The 17,258-nt window shown below is 51.9% G+C and overlaps 1 protein-coding gene across 12 annotated transcripts in view; it reads left to right on the top strand.

The window, feature by feature from the left end:
- Nucleotides 1-17,258, top strand: part of LOC144315368 (zinc finger and BTB domain-containing protein 7C) — a 337,017-nt gene that overhangs the window by 253,537 nt on the left and 66,222 nt on the right. Inside the window, exon 1 of one of the 12 annotated variants that reach the window (XM_077899759.1) lies at nucleotides 10,682-10,834. The exons of the other annotated variants lie outside the window; for them this stretch is intronic. Within the exon in view, the coding sequence (XP_077755885.1) occupies nucleotides 10,746-10,834 (89 nt within the window). The 5' untranslated portion in view covers nucleotides 10,682-10,745. Of the gene's footprint in view, nucleotides 1-10,681; nucleotides 10,835-17,258 lie in introns of those variants that run through there. 12 annotated transcript variants of the gene reach the window in all.

Here is a 17,258-nt window from a genome sequence, read left to right as displayed (position 1 = left end):
GGTTAGCAAGTGAGCGAGTGATGAGCTTGAGGGAGGGAGTGATGGGGGCCCTGAAGGTAGAGCCAGGGAGGGTAGTGATTAGAGCGAGATCCTGTTAAGACAGGTATTGCTTAGCTCTGCAGATATGGGGAGAAGTCCCAGGCAGGGGGGCAAAGGCGAGGCCCAGTAGAAGGGGATTGTGAAGCTCCAGGATGAGGGGAAGAACCTGCCAGCACTGGGCCCCCGGGGAACCCCTGACAGGTGTTTGTGCATCCTTTCGCACCTGCCGGGATCTCTGGAAGAATGGTCACACCCCTCTGGGACCCTGGAGGTCCCAGCCCTCCCCTGTAGACTCTGAGGGGCACTAGCTTTGGCCCTGGCTTCTGTCTGGGTCTCCGGGTGTTTCCTGGGCACCCTCTGAGAGGCAGCCTATAAGCACCTGGGGCATGGGACTTCTGCGTCATGGACAGGAACCAAGGTGAAGGCGGCTTGGCCAAGGTCTCGGGCCCCACCCACACCCCAGGCCCGCGGTGCTTCCCAGCCCCCATGCTCTGGGGGCAGCCTGCAGTGCGGCTCCAGTGACGGTGAGCCAGGAGCACCTGAGCGGGTCCCTAGGACAGCCCAAGCTGCGTTGACGCTGCGGCCACCAGAATGCAGCTTGAGCCTGAGTCTGTGTTGAGGCCTGGGTTCGGCAATGAGTTCATCATTTGCACATGTCCTGTTTCAGAGATTCTGGGGGAATTTAGACCCTCAGATTTGCAGTTTTCCCCTTGACTTGGAGCCAGATGAGAAGCCCTCGATGTGGCCGGACCGGACGGGGCACCCCCCACCGCCCCGCCCCAGCGCCTGGAGTGAGTTCCGGGCCAGAGGCTCCAGTTTAAGCTGGTTCTGAAAACAAGGTAGATCCACATGGCCCTGCTGAGCTTATCTTCTAGTCTCTTCCCTGGCTTGTGCAATAACCATCTGTGATTATTTTCTGTGACTGGGGATTGTTTTTTTTTTCCCCTTTTTTGCGTTTACCTCCAGAGGCCAAAGAGAGGGGCAGCTTAGAGTATGATCGGCATCTGAGCAGGGGAGAAAGCCAAGGCCTGGGGGCAAGAGAGCCGTGAGTCGGTGTCATGGATGGATCTACGGGACAGCAGGTCGGGGCCTGTCCCCTGGTGTCACTCTTCTGTCCACAACAAAATGCTCATTCGTAGGACCACAGGAGATACCACGCCGTCAGCTCCCTGGCTGCATGCGAGCAGATGTTCCCAGGATGCCCTCAGAGCCCGGTGCTGTCTCCATGGACTTGTGCACGGGCGACTCCGTGCTCCCCTTTCTCTAAAGCGCTGAACCTGCAAAGCACTTCAGAGGCCACACAAAGCTTTTGGTGTTAAAAGACTCATTTTATATAGAAAAACTTGTTTTTTTTTTAATTTATGTGTTTATTTATTTATTTGAGAGAGAGTGAGAGAGGATGAGAGAGAAGCAGATGTCCTAGTGAGCAGAGAGCCTGATGCAGGACTCAATCCCAGGACCCCAAGACCGTGACCTGAGCTGAAGGCAGATGCCCAGCCACTTAACTGACCGAGCCACCCAGGAACCCTGGGTGGAAAGATTTAAACAACAGAAACACTCATCTTCCCGCTACTTAGAAATGCTATCCATAATCCCTTGTGATGTACGTGTTCTTAGAACTTTCCTGTTTTCCTCTCAACATACATGAGCATGCACACATAATGGGTTTCTGCACATACACTTTGCAAACTTTTTTTTTTTTTCTCAACCATCCGTAGCTATCTTCTTTTTCTGGAAAAAGCATACGTAATAGTAAACTTTTTTTTTTTAATCATAAAAGTAACACACGTGCGTTGTGGAAAAAGAGAATTAGGAAAATACAGACAGTAAGAGAAAGAGGACGAGACCACTGTCATCCTCCTGCTGAGTGTGATCGTTACAAATGTATATTCTCCCTATTTGATGAACATTTATTTCATGAAGCAAATTGGGATCACTCTGTTCGGCCCGTGCTTGCACACGTCACCACAGAGCCTACTTCCGTGCCGGTAAATTATCTGCATTGCTTTAACAGCTAACGAGTCATTTCATTGTGTAAATGTACAGTCTCCTACTTCGACTTTTTCTGGGTCATTTACATTTTTCCCCACGACCTGGCAATACTAGGATTAATATGGGGCGATAACACTATGGCATGTAATTCGTTATTAGGATAAGCAGTGAGGAGTGGAATTGCTGGCTCAACGAAAATGTATGTGATAATTTTAGGGTCCCGACATTGCTAACTTGCCTACCAAAAAATTGTGTCTTTGTGGGTTTTTCTTTTTTTTTTTTTTCCCTTGACTGGCCAGGCCTGCATTTCTTCTGTTTTATGTGCACACGTGTTTTGACAAGGTCGGTCTCTTTTAGAGAATGAAGGAGCATGGAGACGTCTGTGCACGGGAAGGTCCCAGACTCAGGGTCACTGCTGTGGCTGAGCTGGCTCTGCAGCGCCCCCCCATGTCATGCACCCCGGGCCCCTGTCCTGCGAGTCCTGGCCCCAGGCGTCTCCCCTCTGCCTCCCTCCCCCAACGGCTGTGACAGGGTCAGGACAGTCCTCAGTCATAAGAAGCTCACCTCAGGCTGCCTGACATTTAGAACGGGGAGAAAACACCATCTCGCGATTCTTTGGACATTGCGTATTGACTTTGAATCTTTCATAGTTAACGTCACAAATATTGCATCAATTCGAATATTCCACTCCTCGGAGAAAAGGAAAGCACGAATGCCCAGTCCCCATTGACCTTTCCCCTAATCTAAATATGTGTTGTGTCCTCATTTTATGATTTGTTGAATCTGGCTTCTTCTTTAGCACACTCCTAAACGTTTGTGGAGCACCTGTCCCGCCGGGGCCGTGAGCAGAATGCAGGTGCTGCAAGTCAGGCTTGGGCTTGACCTCGGGGTTGGGGGGAGGCATCCGTTTAAGGTGAAAGGGGCACGAACCAGGGAGGAATCCTCGAGCTGCAGGAACAGGTGTCCGGGCACCAGAGGCTGGTTTGGCCCTCAGACTGTCCCTGCCGCCCTCAGCACAGCTCTCGTTGTCAGAGTTTCTCTGTGAACCCCAAGCGGGAATCCACACCACTTACTCACTGGTTCCGGTTCTGACCCAGAGCTCTCTGACAACCCCGGCGGTTGCCGACGGCAGCTGCCCGGTGCTTCCCTGCCCTGTCTGCCAACACGCCCTCCCTGGGCCTCCCTGCTCAAGCACACCCTCCTCGGCACAGGATCCCTGGGCACAGAGGGATCCAGGCCCCATGGCCAGGCCAGGGGCTGCAGGTAACCTCGGGCCTGTGCAGAGAGCATGGCTGCTTGGCCAGGTGTAGCCATTCCCCCCGTCACCCTGAGGAAGCAAGAGCCTCAGGACTGAGTCTTCTAGGAAGGCCAGACGACGAAAGGAATGAAGTCTCAGGGGCTCTGACGGGAAAAGGAGTGATTAAGAATCGTAATTAATAATTTGACGCAGACAACCAGCCTGACAGCAAGGAGCCGCCTTGCACAATTGTTCCGCGGCTCTTGCCTGATTACCAGCCTCATAACCTAAGCCTTCCTCTGGATGCGCTAATTAGGTAATTAGCTCCCTAAAGAGCATGCCTCTTAAAGATGCTCTCTCTGCAGGCTGGATGTGAGGTGCCAGCCACGGAGAGGCTTTTAGAGGTCCGCCCTCCACCCCAGGTGTGGGGACAGGGCGGCCAGCAGCACACCGGACAGCAAATGCAGACACAGTTGTGGAAGCCGCAGGGCGTCCAGCCTCTCTGATCCATGTGCTGTGGGGCCATGAGGGGCCCCAAGGACCGTGAGCAAAAGACACATGCAAGAAGACCATCTGTCTGGTCCCTCTGAGACAAGAGCACTGCGCCCATGGATGGTGGTGGTGATGGGGAGGATGATGGTGGCAGAGCTGAGAGATTCAGTAGAGTATAGAGGGGATCACTGAGCACGGGTGTCTCCCAGTAATGACGTGGGCCGTGGTTAAGCCACTTTATGTCTCTGAGCCTCAGTCTCCAAGTCCGTGCAAAGCGGCCAGGCCTGTAGTCTGCTGAGTGGTCCCTGCCCCTGCGGTGCCACCCGTGCTTCTGTGGGGACCATCCCTGCTGCCCCTCCGGGCCTGGGCCATCGGGGGGGGGGGGGGTAGGAGGGAACCGGGTTCCCTGAGTCTGGGCTACGGCGCCGAAGCATTTGTGGGGTGAGGAGCTGCTTGTGCTTGGGTCTCCTCTGTGACAAGGAACCTCTTTTCTTTTCGGAAAACGGAGCATTTTCCCTCCTTTCAATGAAGAGCTCTTCCTTGCCTCTAACAGTAACGAATGCTCAGGCCAGAAGGGCTGGAAAACCCAGTGGGCGTCTGCAGCCCCTGTCCTGCCCCCCTTCACCACCCTTCACCCTGGGCTGCCTCCGACAGCCTTGCTCGGCCTTGGCAGCGCTCCTCTCGCCGGGCAGGCGCCCTTTGTGTGGGTTTTCTGTTGCCATGCAGAGATGATCACGCTGTCTATAGTTCTTTATTCTGCTTTTTCACTCATCTTCGTAAGCATGTTCAAGTCACCAAACAGCCATAAACGTCATTTTTTTTTTGTTTTTTAAAGATTGTATTTATGTATTTACTTGAGGGCAGGTGACCTCGAGCACAGGGCGGTGGGGGGGGGGGAAGCACAGGGGGAGCGAGAGGGAGACAGAGAATCTCAGGTGGACTCCATACTCAGGAGGGAACCTGAGGTCATGACCTGAGCTGAAACCAGCAGTGGATGCTTCACCAATGCAGCCCCCCAGAGCCCCGGGCATCACTTTAAGTGGCGAAAGTCACCTGTGCATCTTTCCAATTTGAGAAGGGAAAGAGCCCCCCAAGGAAAGGGTAGAAGCTCCAGGTGTTCAGAAGAGGGAAACCAAGGGTGAGGCAGGGCCATCTGGATGGGGGGTCCCTGTGCTCAGGGCTTGGCATTCCCCGAGCTCCTGGGTGACGGCCACCTCCAGCCCTGGCTCCCATGGTGCTCCCGGGCCATCGCCTGGGTGCTGCCCCCCCACCCCGTCCCACCCCACACTCACAACCGCCTGTCTTTCCCTCGTCCCGCCCCATGCTCTCCTCCACTAGGAAGCGTCCTTACTCCAGAAGCTTCTGCGATATGTCCTCTGCCAGGGCTTTGTCTCACTGGAGCTCAGCGCCTCCCTCTCCCCACCTAGTCGCAGGGCTCCAGGCACATTGAACAACTCCGGTAATTTGCCGAGGCCGTGACAAGAAGCAGGTTCACCCTGGCGAGGCACAGGGCAGGGCAGGAAAGGGGGAAGGCTGTGCACACTCCTCTCTCTGAAACGAGCCTCCGCACTGTTCCGATCATGCCGGAAGGCAGGGTAAATGCAGTGTATGGCATCAGAGCGCCTCAGTTTCCCCGGCGTGGCAGCCCAGGGCTGAGTCTGGCATCTCTGGAGCCTGCTTCCTCATTCTGCTGCTGCTGCCCTTGCCCACCTTCCTGTCCTCGCCCCAGGGCCCCGACACCTGCTGCTGCTCGTGGGCCGCCGGCCCTGGGGCCAAGAAGAGAGCCGGTGGGGGTCTGGCCCATGGTCCTGACCCTTGAGGTCTGCCCAGCCTTGTCTGTCCCGCCCGCCCCGGGTCCTTCCACCTACTGTGTCCTGCTCCCTTGGGCCTCACGTGCCCACGTAGCGTACGTGGCCTCCTCGCACTGAAATCCCTGAAATCTCTGCACTGCAAGGTTCCCCCTCACTGCTTATTTCCTGCTTGCGTGAGGAAACAGCGCCCTAGAGTCTTGCAATGCTTCCTCATCAGCCTGCTGCTGCCATTCCGGGGTGCTGCACCCCGAAGGACACCCCGCTGCTCCCCTAAGGTAAAAAAGACCTGGGACCCTGAGAGGTGACATCGCTCTCCAAGCCGCAGACACACTAAAAGAATGACACACTAACGGGAATGACTCTCAGATGGTGGAGTTTCACCCCGGCAAATATTCGGGGCCAGTGGGGCCGTGGGGCAGGAGGAAGGAATGACATTCCTCTGGGCAGAAAATCCACCCTAGGAGCCTGCGACCTCCTAGGGAGAGCAGAGGAGCACGGGGCTGGGCGTGCTCCCCGCCTGCTGGGCCTGCCGCTGCCCTGAAGCTCCAGGCCCGGGTGTCCAGGTCCCCGGCCCGCCCCGGCAGCCATGGACTTGGCGTGGCCCCCACAGCTGCCGAGCCAAGCTGCTGCGCCAGCTCTGGGGGTGACCTTACAGTCTGTCCTTATTGGCAAACCAGCCCCCAAGGCATGAGGGGACCCGGGCCAGGCAGGAGCCCACCTCAGCGCAAGTGCACGTGCAGCCCAGCAGCACCCTGGCATCCTGAGGCCCCGACGGCCTGCCGAGCCCCAGGTCCTGCTCTGGGCCCACCCCTGACCTCCAGAAATGCCTCGGCCCTCTTCCCCGCTGGCTCCCTGAGGGGCTCTGGCAACCTCCCTGCCTCTTTCCTGGGAGCCCACCAGGGGACAGGACGGCTCTAGGCCTTGTGCTTCAGCACCCTCCCCACTGATTCTCTCCCTCCTCCCCACCCTCCTCCCTCCCCCTCAGCCTCCCCTCCCCACCTCCTCCCACATTCCCTCCCTTCTTCCTCAGCCTTCCTCTCTCCCAACCGTCCTCCATCCATCCTTCTGTCCAGAGCTAGCCTCCTGCATCCCCACCTCTGGGCCTTCTCCCTCCCTCCCTCCCTCCCTCCCTCCTATCCCTTTGGTAAACTTTGCCTCCTGGTATTTAAATCTCCACTCATTTCCTGGTTCAGCTGAGGCTCTGATTCCAATTATATCACCTTCATCTTCACAAACAGACAATTCAGGGCAGTCGGATGCCGGCTGAGCCAGCCTCTCTAACCATGTCCGCCCCTCCCTGGGCCCCCGCAGTCCCTGCAGTCTGGAGGTGGGGAGCCCAGGCCCACTGCCCACCCCCCAGATCCCCCTTCCCCAGCCCTTAGGGCCTCTCTGGTGGGTCTCTGGTTTGCCTGAGGGATAGCTGCTCGCCGTGCTGCAGACATCACAATACACTGCTGGTGTTCAAAGTGTGCAGTTTGAGAGGGTTGCTGTGCACATGTGGCCACTGTCAGTGAACAAATCCTGCCCCTGGGCTCCCTGCCGCCCCAACCCAGGATATAGTGCTAAATACAGTTCTTTAGAGATTTTAGTCTCTTGCTTGGGCCATGTTCTCATTCCCCTTCCCTGACCCTCCCTGGTCCTAGCAGGGTGTCCCCTCCTTGTTGCTTATTAGGGTCCCATCCTCTGTGAGCTGCCCTCGGGGGGCCACCGTGCCAGCCAGTGCCCAATCCTGGGACTCTCTGCTTTAAGCACTACCTCTTCTTTTTGTTGCCCTTGTGAGAATGAGTCATCCGTAGGAGGAGGCACACCATCCAGTCTCTACCTCCCGGGGATGACAGAGTGCATCAGGTACTTTCTGAACAGGGGCCCCGGGAACAGGACAGGGGCCCTGCACCATGCTGGGGTGCTGGGAAGGGAGGCAAGGAGGAAGGAGCCAGAGCTAGAGCCACTCTGCCCCTCAGGATGTGGGGCAGTAGCACGGCCTTTCCGTGAAGCACTTCTCAATTTCCCACAGCCCACTGCAGGCCACAGGATGCTGTCAGGACTTTTATTAGTACCATTGTTATGAGTTTCTAAAATATGACCATACAAAGAATATTCCAACTGATTTCTTAATTCAGTGTACCTGTTTCGTTAGCATTCAGAGCCATACACAAGACACTGGACGTCAGGCACGGGGGTCCTGGGGTCAGCTTGTACCACCAGCGCAGGTGCTCTGGAGCAGACTTCTTAAGTTTTTATGAATTTTGTGAATCAGTTGTTCAGTATAGCCATCCTCGAAATCTGTCGTGGTGGGAGTAATGACTCCATGGAAATGAATGCAGTCGACTCACAGGGGCCTTCCCCCTCCTTTTCCTGGAGAGCTGGCTGTTAAGCTTACACGCATTGCCATGAGTCAAGTCTGGAAGAATCTTAGAGATCACCAGGGACAGCACCCCCACCCCCACGGCCTGGAGCAATACCTCACCCAGGGGCATTTGGCAGGTGTGTGCAGGAACGCCGTTGGGGTTGTCCCACTGCAGGTGCACCACTGGTGTTAAGGGGGCCACGGGTGCTAGGTATCCCGGATTGTTGCACCTGAGATGCACTAGCGCCCCTGTGAAGGAGCATTAAGACTTATTGCAGGGCCCCTGGCTTGGTAAGGGAGGTCCATGAGTCAAATTCCATTCCATCCAAGTGTAGCAGGCCCCACGTGTGGGTGGGACAATGAAGATGACCTGCACTCAGCTCTGCCCTCCTGCGGGCCTGCGGGCATTTGGCTCCATACAGGTCTGCTGCGGGCACTAAGGCCGCCCCAATCCTAAATCCTGTCCCAGACTCTCCCCATGTCAGCAGAATTGGGGTCAAGGAGAGAGAGCTTGTCTTCCAAGGAAAGGACAGGGATGAAGGGGATGAGGCCACATAGCTTCTGCAAACACTCTGGACACGGTCCCGTGCTGGCTTGTTGGGACCCATCTCCCCCAGAGCCATGGAGACCTTGATCAATGTGTTGCCAGCCGTGGCAAGCACTGGGGGAATGTAGCTTCAGCAGAGATCAAGGCCGAATTATCCCAAGACAGCTGGGCGTGGGCTCCTATGTAAGCCCCACACCCAGCAGCCCAGGGCCACAAGGCTTGCCTGCCCCAGGCCTGGGAGGCACTGCAGGTATGCCCTGGCATCGCACAGCACACCAATGCTCTGCCGGGGCCACTCTCTGGCCTTTGCACCCCTCACGTTTGGGTCCCCACCCCCAGACGCTGACCACCAGGGGAACCCTGATGCTCACTGCCTATGGAAGGCTGCCTTAGGGGAGCACTTAGGTCCCTAAGTTGTAGCACATACGTCAGGAGGAGAAATGATCTTCTGATACAACTGACAATCACCAGGTACCTTCTGTGGATAAGTCCTCCCTTCTCCATGGGGACACATTCCAAGACCCCCAGTGGACACCTGAATCCACAGATGGTACCACACCCGAAATACACTGTGTTTCCCTCTACGTACCCATGAACCTACGTTCACAGTTTGTGAACCAGGCACAGTAAGAGACTAACCGCAAGAACTAATAGTGAAATGGAACGATGGTGCTAAGGTACCGTAATAACAGTTATGTGAATGTGGTCTCTCGCTCTCAAAATATCTGATTGTACTGTACCCGCCTGTTGTTCTCAGGATGACACGAGGTGATAAAACTGCCTGCTTGAGGAGAGGAAGTGAGGCAGGCCCTGGGATGTAGTGTTAGGCTACCGCTGAGCTCCTGACCATGTGCCGGGAGGGGGACCCTTGGCTTTCAGGTGGTACTTGACCTCAGGTGGTGAAACCACAGGAAGCAGAAGTGCAGATAACGGGGGACTAATGTGTCTGCCTTTTATATGCCAGGCACTGGCTGGATTTTATTTAGATGTATAATATTACACAAACATATATAAATATATATATGATCACATATATACAGATATATATATTACAGATCCAAGTTTTAAGTATATTCGGAGTTTCACAACATTACCACCATCATTTTTAGAACATATTCCTCACCCTGAAAAGGAACTTCATACTGCTATGAGTTACTCCCCATTACCCCCCTACAGCCCCTGGCAACCATGAATCTACCTTCCCTCTATAGATTTGAAGATTCTGGATATTTCACAAAAATGGAAGTCAGTGCAATACATGGTCCTTGGTGACTGGGCGTCTACCACTTAGAGGCCATCATGTTGTAGCAGGCATTGGTAATTCAGTCCTTTTTATGACAACTCATACTCCAGTGCGTGGATCTACCCCATTGGGCTCTTCGGTCGTACGAACGTCTGGGTCATTTCCACTTTGGGCTTTTGTGGGTATTGCCGCTGTGAACATTCACGTACAGGTTTTTATGAGGACGGATGTTTTCATTCCTCTTTTGTATACAGCGAGGAGCGGGATTGCTCAGTCCTCCGGTTACTCACCTTTACAGGTATTTTTACCAACATGTCTGGCCTGCCAAGGCTGCTGTCATTACCCCCGCTTTATAGATAAAGGAAGCAAAGCTCCGAGAGGCAAAGAAATCGCTCCAGACCACGGAGCAAGAGAGCCGCTCTGGCAACCCCGAGTTGTGTGACGCTTCTGTGTTGCGATCTGTGCTGCAGTCTGTGCTGCTCTAGGTCAGAAGCTTCTGCACCCCAGCGGGCCAATATTAACCTGCCCCTCGCTCAGATCTGTAAGCCTTTCATCTGTGCCAGGAGCTTCTGGTTGCCAATGGTGTCTTTGTTGTCTTTCTTTGAATCTTTGCCTTCCTGGTGGGACCAGACCTGACCTCTCATTTCTCTTTCTGGGAATATGCTTCTCTGACCTTAGGAAGTCTTCGGCTGGTCTGTGACCCACTAGGACCCCAGCGTTTTCTTCTATGGGAGATAAATCCAACCACATCTACCCTGTCTTATATTTGCCCTTCTTGCCTCTCTTCTTCACAAACATAATCAGTGGAATCGGATTCTGATAAAATTTAAAAGCAAACAACGGTGCTGTGAATTATGACTGCCTTTTTATGTTCTGTGCAAACATAGGGAGGGTTGACTGGGAGAGACATAAATGCCACGTTGCCGTGGGCCTCAAGGTTTCTTCCCTTCCTGCCTTCATCCTCCACCAGAGCTGTTCTCTCCTTCGGTGCAGACCTCGGCCTGCTGCGACCACGCTGTCCTATCTTCCTGGTTCTGATGACTCTTCTTGGTTGTGTCAGCATGAAAGTAGTTACCCTGGATGACTCTTACCATCAAGCCCTGTCCTCTCTGTCCAAAAAGACCAGGTGAGCTAATGCTTCCAGATTGTATTTATTAAGGATCTACTAGCCTGGCGTGTGTTGAACCGTTTACAGTTACTGAATATCATTTTGATAAACGGGTGACAGTAACGGTGAGAGCAGCATCCTGTTGTTATCCTTTGCCCTCCTCCCGTGTGACTATGGATCTTAGGATGCTCTTCGGCAAGGCTTCCATGTCAGAAGGTGCTGGTGTCAGAAGCTTTATAAGAACTTATTTACTTAAAGCCTATCTTTTTAAAGCCAACCTCTTGAAAAAAAATTTTTTTTCAAAATAATGACTGCAAGTTGACAAGTTTCTGAGGAGGAGGAGGAGGAGGAGGAGGACCTCCTGGCATTGGACATATGCCCCCTGACAGGGAGCTGCGGCTTCCGTGCCCAGGGATGTCAGCCACAAAGAGCTGGTGGGGCGGTGGGGGAGGACCTTCTGCTCCCAGATGGCTTGGTTGGGCGAGGGAATTTGCCCATTTGCCAGGTCCTCTAGGGCTCAGCTGAATCTAGAATGAGCAAGGGGCTGATGGTTAAGTATCAAATCTATGCTGAGCCCACACCTATCACGTGCCCTGTTTGGGGGCTGGCGCTCACAAGCTCTGTGTATTTGTTTGGAACAAGTAACTGAACCTTGCTCTGCCTTGGTTTTCTCATCTGTAAAATGAGTATAACAGTAGTATCTACTCAATGGGGTTGTTGAGTTAGAGGAATTAACGTGCGTATGCTGCTTAGAACCGTGCCTGGCACAGAATAAGTGCTCCATGACAGGTAACAGTTAGTTACTTGGAAAAGTTTAAACCTCTTCTGTCCAATACGGTAGCCTCTACCCACATGTAGCTCTTGAGCACTTGAGCTGTGGCTAGTCCAAATTGAGATGCGCTGCAAAACTTAATGTGAAAAAAAAAAAAAAGTAAAATAGCTCACTAACCGTTTTTAACCATATTGATTGTATGTTGAAGGGGACATACTGGTTTAAATGAAATATACTGTTAAACTTACCTGTTTATTTTTACTTTTTAAATATGGCTACTAGAAAATTTGAAATCACACATGTGGCTCAGATTTGTGGCTCACTGTTCAATTTCTACTGGACAGTAACTGGTCCAGATCGAAAAAAAATGTAGCCAGAAATAGCTGTCACAATCTTGAGGCTTCAGTGTGAGAACGTGCCGTGTAGACTTGAGCGACACACGGGCCGCTCTATGCATGCCTGTTGCAGGGAGTCCAGGGGAAGGAGAAATAGGGCTCTGATGGAGAAGGCGGGCTTGCAGAGCCAGGGCCTGGGGCAGGCCTGGAGGCCGCCCGCTTCCCCAGGCAGCAAGGTGGTGTCCAAATGGGGAGGACCTTCCAGGCCAAGGACACTGTGCACAAAGGTGTAGCATCAGATCAGAGAGCTGCCACGCTGCGTCATGAGGCCAGGACACCCCTCCACCCACCTTCCCCCTGTTCTGGGCCAGGGTGCAGTCCAGTCCCCTGTGGCCAGACAGGCATCCTCCTCCCACACAGGCTCCCACATTTGCTCATCTGCATCCTCCTTCCAGACAGAGCTCAGTCTTGATTTGCGACCTTGTTTTCCAAAGGCAAGTCGGCCTCCTCCTCCCCCCCGTCCCCAGGGGGTTGCTTCGGCCTCCATTACCAAACCCTGTGACAAGAAATGCGGCCCCCTTATTAAAATAATGTAATGTCTAACTAAAATAGAAACCCCAGATAACAGTTTTTGATGTTTTAATGACTGGGCTCATTAGACAGACTTCCCACTTAAAGTGTCTGTCTAGCAATTAAGGCTAAAAAAATCATAAATGATGACCACACCTTCTGTGGCTTAATGGTTACTCTGAAGGCTGGTCTTATTATCTCGGTGATACAGTCTGTGATAAAAAAGAATTTAAGATACTCTCCTAAGATTTATTTTCCCATTAGCAAGCTGGAGGAGGAAGGTTAAGAGTACTCTTAAGGTCAGAACTGGAAAGGGAGCGAGTGAATAATAAGATGCCTAGAATTTCCCTCCTGCAGAACCAGCCTCCTTCTGCCCCGTGGGGAGGTCCTGCACGCCGAGGGGTTTAACTTTTGCCTGTCACAGGGAAGTCTGTGAATTGTTACTCCAAGTGACCCCAAGCAGTTTATTTAGTTAATTGTCAAGCATGCAAGCTGAACTGGAGAATCACCTACTTCCATGTAAATTATTTCCAATCCTAATTTGCTGACAGAGGAAAAGGAGAAAAGGGAGCACTTGATGAGAAAAACCTGGGAGAATGTGTCCACGCCCCCCTGGACCACAGGTCTGGGGTGAAGGGGCATGAGCTGGAAGAGGAGCTAGGGGAAGCCCAACTGCTGCTGCCAAAGACAGAGGGTTATGGGCGCGCCAGCCCTGGAGTGGCTCTGGGCTCAGGTGCTGCAGGTTAGAGACGCAAATAATTTAAAAGTGAATTGTGTTCTGAAGTAAGTATGAGAGGGAGGGCCTTTAGCCTTTTATTAGGCTTGTCTTAAGTGATGAATGGTATTTGGACAACCGAGGCCATTAATGGAGACATTGTACCTGTGCCTGCGGTGGGCAGGGAAAGGCCTGCAGCTACTTGAGATTGGACGCTGATAACCGGGCTCCTTATCAGACCCAGCGGGGGCTGCCTGCCCTTCGCCCTCCACCCTCTGCCCCCCCATCTAGCGCGGGGGGCGGGGTTGGTTGGTGGGGGCTGCATCCTACTAGTTCATGAAGGAATCACACTGAATCACCAAACTTACCCAGTCCCTCCCCTGGATCTGTCACCTGCAACCTTTCCCAACCCCCTGGTAAAACAGGTAGGCCTGGCTGTACATGGGGGGAGGGAGGTGCTGGGTGGTGACAAATTTTAATCTAGAGCCAGAGTGAGAGGCGAAGTCCACCAAAATGTCATCTACAACGTGGGACCCCTTTAGGCTACTGTCACCCTATATGGGAGAGCCCCTCAGGGTCAGTGGTGAAGCACTGGACCCTTCAGACCTTGACCATTATTATTAAGCATCCATCCTATGCTGCATGTGCTAGGATAAATTTCATAAAAGAGGGACGCCTGGGTGGCGCAGTGGTTGAGTGTCTGCCTTCGGTTCAGGGCATGATCCTGGGTCCCGGGATGGAGTCCTGCATCGGGCTCCCTGCATGGAGCCTGCTTCTCCCTCTGCCTGTGTCTCTGCCTCTCTCTCTCTCTGTGTGTGTCTCATGAATAAATAAATAGAATCTTTTTAAAATTTTTGTAAAAGATGAGACAACATATTTCAGATTTATTTTTCTTTGGAGATCACTAGATGCCCCTTCCTAAAACCACTTCTTGGAGGGGTGTTATTATTTACAGCTAGGGCCTGTTTGCCAATTAATATAGCATTTTAGGGCAGCCTGGGTGGTTCAGCAGTTTAGTGCCACCTTCAGTCCAGGGGGTGATCCTGGAGACCCGGGACGGAGCCCCACATCGGGCTCCCGGCATAGAGCCTGCTTCTCCCTCTGCCTGTGTCTCTGCCTCTCTCTCACTCTCTTTGTGTCTCTCATGAATAAATAAATAAAATCTTTAAAAAAATAATATAGCATTTTATAGGCACTCAGTATTCCTGGGAGCAGTCCCATGCGAAGGATAGCTGTTGTTTATCCCATTTTATCAATAAGGTAACTTAGGCAGAATGTAATCGGACTTTTTTGGATGCCAATGAGAGAAAACCCCAATCAAACTGGCTTAAGGGAAACAATATGTACTGGCTATGTAATGCCCCTCATCCAGACCCACCAAACTCAGGATGCAGGTTTCTTTCTCTCCTGCCTTTGCTTTCCACATGGATTCGATTGGCTTAATTCTCAAGTCTGCCAGGAGGCAAGAAGGTAGCAGCAGGGAGAGCTCACGCTCTCTTCAGTTCAAGCCCAGTAGGAAAAAAGAGAGCATCTCTTTGTGCCTGTGAAAGACCAAGCCTGAAGGATTAGTTTTGGTGGTGCTGATTGGCAGTCTTAAATCAAATGTCAGTCCCTGGACCCAACCCTGTAGCCAGAGCATGGACCTCACTGATTGGCTCATGCCCAGTCACATGCTTCACCTTGGAACCAGTTATGGGGTCTGTTCACACCACGTGGTCCAGAGTGGGGGCCAAGAATGCACAAGGGAAAATCAGAAGCTGTGGCTAAAAACGGTGGGATGGATTCTGGGAAGCCAAAGCACAAGCCTTGGGACAGAAGGTGCACTGGTGATAAAGCCAGAGCAGGAAACTGAGACATACCAAGTCATTTGGTCCTTCCCCCAAGTCCCACAGGGATCTGGGACACAGTGGAAGAAAAAGCATCCCAGCTATGGCTAGAGCCAGCTGTTGGCTCCGTTTAGTACCCCTCTTCTAAGCAGATTCTTCTGGAGTGTCATAACAATAAACAAGTAACAGAAAAAGGTATTCTGGAAACCGAAGATAGCCCGGTAGTGTGAAATTACGAAGATACTAAGGTGAATATTGGGTCCTTCTACCATCCTGTGACTTGACCCATAAATGCTGCCTATGTTGTCTCTCACCTAAAATGTATCTTGTCCATCTCTGCCTGGATAAATACCATTCAGTGGTCAAGTCCATACTCAGAATGGATTGCTCTCTCCCATGGTCTTCTTTTGTACACTTTTTGGTGCTCTAGCCTGTCACAGACTTTGAGTTGGCCGGTGGTTTGTGAGGTTTCTTTATGCCAATAGATTTTTATCTTATCTACTAACTCAGCTCAATTGGTAGTGATTTTCAGACAAGGGATTCTGAGGCTTGCCAAAAGACTGCTGTGGTCGATTAGTGATGCCTGCTGAGGTAGTTAACTTTGTATTAGTTAAGACACTTTAGGTTGCAAGTAAAGGAAACCAACTCAAGGTAGCTTAAGACAAAAATACCATTTGTTATAAGGATACAGGGGCAGATTACAGGTCTTAAACCCTATAGGAAAACACTACACAGGACTCCATGAGACAATGGAACCAGGAAAGCCATTGGCAACCAATTATTTCCCCAGTATTTGTCTTCCTGGGGCCATGTGCAGTCTCATCTTGGCTTCTGTCCATACAACTGATTAATCCTTTCATCACTACCGATTATCTATCTTTGATTTTCCTTGCACATGGTAGAAGAGGGTCATACAAGATCCTTATTTATATGGCCATCAGGTCCAACCATGTGTAGAGAAAGTCTGTAGTCTGTAGGCTAGCCTAGCCTAAGTCAGTTATCTACCTTTGATCCAGTCAACAATGGTCAGAGAACAAGGTTCCATAGTAAGGAGAACCTTATGAGGTGAGAGAGGAGCCAGATTCCAGGAACAGAGGGTCATTTAGGGCTGGACAGACATTCCCAAAGGAGGCTCCTTTCTATTTATTCTGTGTATTTGCTGACCACACCTCAATAGTAGTGCTGGAGGCCATAGTGGTAGTGGTTGTAAGGAGAATGGTGTCAATAGTGACGGGGGCAAAGATATAGAAATCAGTACAACTCAGCCTTCCCTCAAGGGACTAGCAACCTTGGAATTCCGTGTCTGGAAAAATGACTTAAACTCCACACCGACTCTGATGACTGATAAAAACAGATCCTGGGTGCAGGATCACTGTGTCGAGTTGGCTCACCACATCACCTTGCCCTCTCCCCACCCATTTCTCTCAACCTCCACATAAGATGGCACACATTTCATGATCATGTCAAGATTCAGACTTTTTTAAAAGATTTTATTTATTTATTCATGAGACACACAGAGAGAGGCAGAGATGCAGGCAGAGGGAGAAGCAGGCTCCCTGCAGGGAGCCCAATGTGGGACTCGATCTCAGGACCTCAGGATCACGCCCTGAGCCAAAGGCAGACACTTAACCACTGAGCCACCAGGCATCCCCAAGATTCAGCCTTTGACCTCAGATTGAAGCATCCTGTCCACTGTCCTTTCCCTACTGACCCCCATCCCTGATGACTAGAGCAGTGACTTCAGCCCCCAAACAACATGATATCCAGCCAGCCCCTGCCTTCCCTCTACTCCATCTCCCTATCACGTGTTGTCAAATCCTGATGATTATTTTAAAAGAGGAGAAAGAAGGAAGGATAAAGTCATGCCAGAGCCCAAGAAGCAATCTGCAGCCATGCTGATGTCATCAGGAGACCCATTTTCTTTCTTTGTAATTACCCTGCCCAGAAAGTGCATTTGCAGTCAGAGAATTTAGCATTTCAGAGCTTTTATATGAAGTGACAGCTCAGCTAGTGACCTGTCTTTAAGGGATCAGTCCTGCGATTCAGTTTCCTCTCTTTGGTTCCTGTCTGTTTTCACATACTCTCTGAAGAAACCCAAGTGTTTCCTCCTGTTTTTTTTTAGTTTTCTAATCAGATGTTCACACTTGGCACATTTTCCTTTTTCTGTTTCCTGCTGAAAGAAGGTAACAATGTTTACCTGCCTGAATTAAAAGGGACTTCTGTA

The sequence above is a fragment of the Canis aureus genome, chromosome 6 (assembly GCF_053574225.1).
Source record: "Canis aureus isolate CA01 chromosome 6, VMU_Caureus_v.1.0, whole genome shotgun sequence".
NCBI classification, from domain to species: domain Eukaryota; kingdom Metazoa; phylum Chordata; class Mammalia; order Carnivora; family Canidae; genus Canis; species Canis aureus.
The sequence above is the reverse complement of the archived record's forward strand: the minus strand, read 5'-3'. Positions and strand labels throughout refer to the sequence as shown.